At 30.5% G+C, this 6348-nt stretch overlaps 1 protein-coding gene across 1 annotated transcript; it reads left to right on the top strand.

Annotated features, from left to right (window-relative positions):
* Positions 1–820: 820 nt before the first annotated feature.
* Positions 821–5625, top strand: LOC119670656 (DNA ligase 4-like). Its single transcript, XM_038081008.1, has 8 exons — positions 821–1085; positions 1150–1282; positions 1345–1512; positions 1683–2593; positions 2646–3092; positions 3161–3304; positions 4704–5114; positions 5187–5625. Exons 1-8 carry the CDS (start codon positions 912–914, stop codon positions 5565–5567), a joined length of 2769 nt encoding a protein of 922 aa, XP_037936936.1. The 5' UTR covers positions 821–911; the 3' UTR covers positions 5568–5625.
* The last annotated feature ends 723 nt before the right edge of the window (positions 5626–6348 follow it).

Genomic DNA, 6348 nt, shown 5'->3' with positions numbered 1-6348 from the left:
TAATATAATTTTTATTTATTAATTGATGTATAAAATGAATGTAAATGATTTAATATATAAATCATGTATATAATTTTTTTCAACTTTTTTCCCATTCCTCTTAATTTTGTATTCATTTAAATTTTCAATTTATGTTAATTATTTATTTTATATACAATGTAATTTGCTTGCATTATTATGCAAGAAAGCGTATATTATAATAAGTATATTCAATATACAATCTTTTTGTATATTCAATTAATTAATTAATTATTAATTAATTAATATTCATTGGTCAAAAGCAGAATTTTATTCACATATGATGTCAAAAATAAATTTTATGGCGTAACATCCATTCAAAGCGATATGAGTGCACAAATGTCATTTTAGTTCGAAAACAAATGTAGAAACAAATGTGTAAACAAATGCTGAAGAAACTAATAGTGACTAAAATTAAGCAAACTTTAGTTAAAGACAATGGCTACAAATATTTTACAATTCAAACAAAAAAGTGCATACCAAATCGCTTGGATCCGGAATAATTTTATATATGTATTTTGATTTGAGCTAGGGAATGCTGCACATTCTTGTAATTAAAGATCTTACTGTGGTGTTTTCAAAACTGGGAAAAATAACTATATAAGGGTGCATTGGGAACTCAGATTTTCAAGTCGAAATAGATAAGCGTATTGGATTCTAAATAACAACTGCTTTTTGAGTACTTTGTTTTTAGGTCCGACAAACGCGTAATATATTAATCTCAGTACTTTAAAATATTTTGTATATTATGAAATGATTGAAAATTGGCAATTCAACAATTACAGTTTGAGAGCTGCTGCACATTTTTACTTTGTTATTGTGCATGCAAAACTGTAGAACTGAGCTCATAATTGCAGTGCATGTCATTTTATTTCACAATTACAAAATAAATAATGGATATATCGGAATCTATAAAATTTAAGGACATCTGTTCCATGCTTGAAAAAGTTAAAAATGCTGTAAATGTTGCAGCAAAAGAAAAATACTTACGACGTTATTATGATTCCTTTTGTAAATACCGCCACAATTATCGTCAAGAGAATGGAATTGGGGAGGATGATTCTGAAGTAATTGTATTTGTTATAAGCTTTTTTAATTCATATATTCAAATATAAAATATGCAATCAACAGGAAGGTAATACTAGTTTCTATTGTGTTTTACGCTGCCTTATTCCAGGTTCGGATTCAGTGCGTCCACCATATGGTTTACAGATTACGTCGCTTGGAAAAGTCTATATAAAAGTATTGCAACTGTCAGAAGATTGTATGTTTAAACGAGTTCAAATTAAAAAATTTACAATATTTTTATTTAATATATATTTATAGCACGAGATGTACAACGCTTGATTGCACGTAGCTACAGTGGGATTCGTGGCGATTACGCAGATATTGTACACACAGTGCTGTCGCCACGTTGTAAGCAGGAACCGAGTAATGTAACATTAAAACAGGTGCATGATATGTTGGACACAATTGCTTCAGATGATAGAAGAAGTGAGTTGATCTTAAATTGCAGTTATAAAATAAAACAACTTTTATAAATATAACATATGTATGGAAATATTAAAAACATTCTGTTTATTTACAGTTGTAGATAATAAAATAATGAAAATTAATGTTAATATTTATGAGAAATGAATGAGAATTTATTTTGTTCGTTTTAGATACTGAGAAGGTGCTGACACAATTATCTGAAATTGCCTCGGCAAAAGAACAAATGTGGTTCATACGTTTGCTGCTTAAGAGCATGCATCTGGGTATAGGAGAACAAAAGATATTCAACATATTACATGTGCAAGCGAAAGATATTTTTCGGCGGTGCTCCAATTTAAAACGTGTATGCTGCTTGTTAGCAGATAATAAAATTGCAGAAGCTAGCAATTCCAGCAATAACAATAATATTGTGAAAGAAGAAATCAAGATCGAATCGATAATAACTGTGTTTCAACATATTCGTCCTATGCTATGTGAAATGTTTCCTGGTGACATACAACCACTGATGTCATCAGATGTGCTATTTTTAGAAACGAAAATGGATGGAGAACGGTTTCAGTTACATTACACCAACGATCAATTTAAATATATATCGCGAAATGGTGTGGATTATACTTCTAGCTTTGGTGAAAACTATAATGATGGTAATTTAACACCACACTTGGTTAGCCTCTTGCCTATCGGCATGGAATCAATTATTATCGATGGTGAAATGATGGTTTATGATACAAATACAGCACGATTCTGTGATAAAGGCGAAAACACAGACGTCAAGCATCTAGGTGGACGTCCGCACTGGCGACCTTGTTTTGTTGCCTATGATTTATTGTATTTTAATGGCTGCAGCTATCTTGATACACCGTATATACAGCGCATGACAAAATTAAAAGAATTAATTAAGGAAGAAGTAGGAATCCTGCAAGTTATGAAACCTAAAAAAGTTTCATCTATGGAAGATTTCAAAAAAATTTTTCAAGAAGCACTCGACGCTGGTGAAGAGGGTGTAGTGCTTAAAAAGCAATCATCTCTTTACAAACCAGGCATACGTCACGTGGGTGGTTGGTACAAAGTTAAAGCAGATGTATGAAGTATAAAGAAATATCTACTTAAATCTAATATATCTCATATTTCAGTACATTCAAGGTTTGACTACAGAATTTGATTTACTGGTCATTGGAGGTTTTTATAACCGGACGCGTACGTTTATCGAGTCATTTTTGGTTGGTGTTTTAAATTTTAAAGGAGAGGACAACTATGAAGTTTATAGTGTTGGCAAGGTAACAAATAATACACGCCAGCGTATAGCTTTAAATGAAACATTGAAGCCACTTTGGCACAAATTAACTTCTGATCCGCCTCCAATGACCTACCGTTATGTGCATACTAATCCAGAAGGTAGACCGGATGTGTGGATTGAAGCAAATAAATCGATTATATTACAAATAAAAGCTGCAGATCTGGCGCCATCCTCCGCCTTTTTCCTTTCAAAGTCGTTGCATTTTCCACGAACAGAAGCATGGCGCAATGACAAAGTGTGGAATGAATGTATGACTCTGAAGGAATTCTTACAAATGTGTCAGGTCAATATAAAACTGATATGATATTCTGATATGATATAATATATATAATTATTCTTTTTCATTATTAGAGTAAAAAAGGCCTTAAAAAGATTAATAAACGTGAGTTACAAGTTGAAGATTTCACCACGAATCGTAAGAGACTGAAAATGACGGCAACTGAAAAACGTAAAATTGGCATAAAATCTTATGAAAAAATATTTAATGCTGAAGAGGTAAATATATGAATTACACCTGAATATTGAGATATCTGATGCTTAAAATATAAGTTGTAGCTTGAATATGCTAAAACCACATACTGTGCGATACAACATATATTTTAGTATTCTTAAAGTAGTCAACAACTTTAATATCCGCCACATATTCTGATTTTTGTCGCCAGTTGAAGATATCGTTCGTTTGATGTCGTTATCTGGCATTTTCATTATTGTAATTGCTATAATTGATTATACATTTAGAATTTCTTTGAGAGATATAGACAAAAAAAAGTAAATGGTGTTCTTGGAACAAAAATAAAAAACTTAAATAATTGAGTTCTGCACAAAAGCACATTCATAGAACATTATTAGTGATGTTGCGGTTGTAGCACGCGAGGATCTGGTTGTGTAGCCCCTTTGGTTGTTGCTTTCGTTGGAATAGACGAGTGGTTCCGATATGTAGACTTGATCCATTCTGGAACTTATTAGGATAGCATTTATATGAGGAATTGGGAATGACACATTATGACACATATGAGGAATGACACATTAGGTTACCTTCTACAGTTAATGCCGCTAAATATTTCTAAATTGAAAATATTGCCTGTCTTATGCAATGAATTGAATGTTTTCTAGATGTTATAGTAGTCATCTAAATAGACTTGTAGATATTGACTCTATTTGGAAGACCGAAACGTTTATTGGAATCACACAACGAGTGATTTCAGGACGTTGATCCTAGCACTCCTACAATCATTATTGTTTATATCTGGAAAAGTAGATTTACTCATTTTTAATCATGTAGAAAACACGCGTTATCTTCAATGTAGTTTTACAATATTGTTATCTCTATGTTTCGTCGTCAGCTTGCTTTCACTTTGGGTAATGTACTCAATCTATTCCATATATTGAATGACAATATGAGAAATATATAGTACGGAGCTGTTTAAAGAGTGTAAAGTACATATTAATTGTAGCATGTCTATAAACTGTTAGTTAATACATTATTTTAGTAAAAATCTTTATCAGACCAGAGTCTAACTCTTCTTCCATAATATAATATAGAGTTTTTCTAATTACATACTGCACAAAGTCAATATCTCAGCAATGTTATAATAAATGTATCATTAAATATATTAAATATATAAGTTTGCTACCAGTTTTGTGACGATTAAAATCTAAAATAAGTTTGAATCGAATAACACAAATATTTTATTTTTTTTATAAATAATTTACCAGAATTACAATTAACGATTCAACCAAAAATCTTTTTTTAAGTATATAAAGCTTAGCAACAGATTAATATATTATATATTATTAACTCTGAAGTGAGATCACAATTCTATTTGTTTATATAGAAAGAATCACTTAATATCTTTATAAATTAAAGTAATTTTATTTATTTATTTTGTTTAAGATTGAACAGAGTTCTGAATTATTTGGTAACTTCAGTTTTTGCGTATTAAGTGGATCATTGAAGGAAGGCCAAACAGTACATCAATTGAAATACATTATCACAGAAAATGGAGGCGAAATCGTTGAAAATCCTATACCAACCGATTCAAGGTGCATATGTGTCGCTGGCGACATAACACATCGCATAGACAAAATGATAAAAACCAATCGTTATAATATAGTCTCCATACTGTGGCTTTTAAGAACTACTAAAGCACAAGAAATGACATTCAGGCCAAAAGATATGATATGTGCAACTGATGAAGTGAGAGAACAGTTTAAAACCATGTTTGATAAATATGGTGATTCATATACTGAATTTGTTGGCCCGAATGAGTTAAAGGAACTTTTCGATGAGATATCCTTAGAAGAGGTAAGCGAAAAAAAAAATCTATGTACAATAACTTCATATTTCACAATAATTTTTACATCTCTTTGCTTACAGTTGAACTCTTTCGAATTAACTGATGAGGCTGTAGAAGAGTTGGAAAATGAATTGTATAAAAAGAAATCACCATATTACTTTCGTAATCATAAAGCGTATTTCTATAGCAATGAGTTAAGTTCGCAGATTGCGAAATATAAATTTCAATTACATGGAGGAATTGTAGAAAACATAAACGCACAAACTGAGACGGCTGGTATTGAGTATATATTTATAGATGAGGTTAGTTTCAATAAAGCTGACTTTAAGGATTGGTTAAAGAAGGTTTTTAAAAGTAGTTCTGACTATTTACATATAGTTAAAGTTGATTGGGTTTTGCAATCACACAGTAAGAAAACTAAACTCGATGTTTTTGACTTCACTTGGCATGACTTTTCTTAAGGACAAATGTTTTTACTTTTGTGTCTCATTATATGTTTAAATATTTGTATTAGTGGGTTGACACCTTCAATATTTTTTTATTTGTTTTATATTTTTTTAAATATTTTAAAATGATTTATTTTTAATCTATTTTTGTGTGCAAAAATTCTGTTTTCATCTGCTTGCTATGTATGTTAATGTGATTACGATTGCAGAAATTTGGATGGATCAGTTTAAGGGAACTTTTAAAGTTTTTTTGTTTTATATTAAGCATTCCTTTTCACAGATTCCTTTTCCATAATTATACGTATAGGTCTTCAGTGTTAATCCCTTGGTGTTAATGTTTTAATTATAAATTAAAGTTTTTGAGATGTTTTAGCGCTCATTTTAAGCTGATACAGAAATTGATTGACTGCAATCGCTTCATTAAAGAAATTTCTGATCTAATAATGTATCTGTTAATATATTTGCATGAAAAACAATATAATATTTAATTCTGTGTTAGCTTTAGATGCTAAACTTCAAAATTATGAAATTTTGTTTACAATCAATGCAGTTTTGCAATTAAAATGAGTAATTTTAAACTGCTGCTTCACTCTAGGGCATTGCTCTTATGTGGAAGTGAACCGAGACCTTATTGCTTTCGTGCTTAATATAGGGATTAAGGATATTTAAGTTTATTTTGCATGCATATTTAAACTGAGCACGTGAGTTTGTCTGCGTATGTATAATTATGAGTGAAGTATATAATGCTGAATGGATTTGCTCCAGTGTAGACAAATTACTTGTCAGTATTCAGGAA

The sequence above is a fragment of the Teleopsis dalmanni genome, chromosome 1 (assembly GCF_002237135.1).
Source record: "Teleopsis dalmanni isolate 2A chromosome 1, ASM223713v2, whole genome shotgun sequence".
Taxonomy (NCBI): domain Eukaryota; kingdom Metazoa; phylum Arthropoda; class Insecta; order Diptera; family Diopsidae; genus Teleopsis; species Teleopsis dalmanni.
The sequence above is the reverse complement of the archived record's forward strand: the minus strand, read 5'-3'. Positions and strand labels throughout refer to the sequence as shown.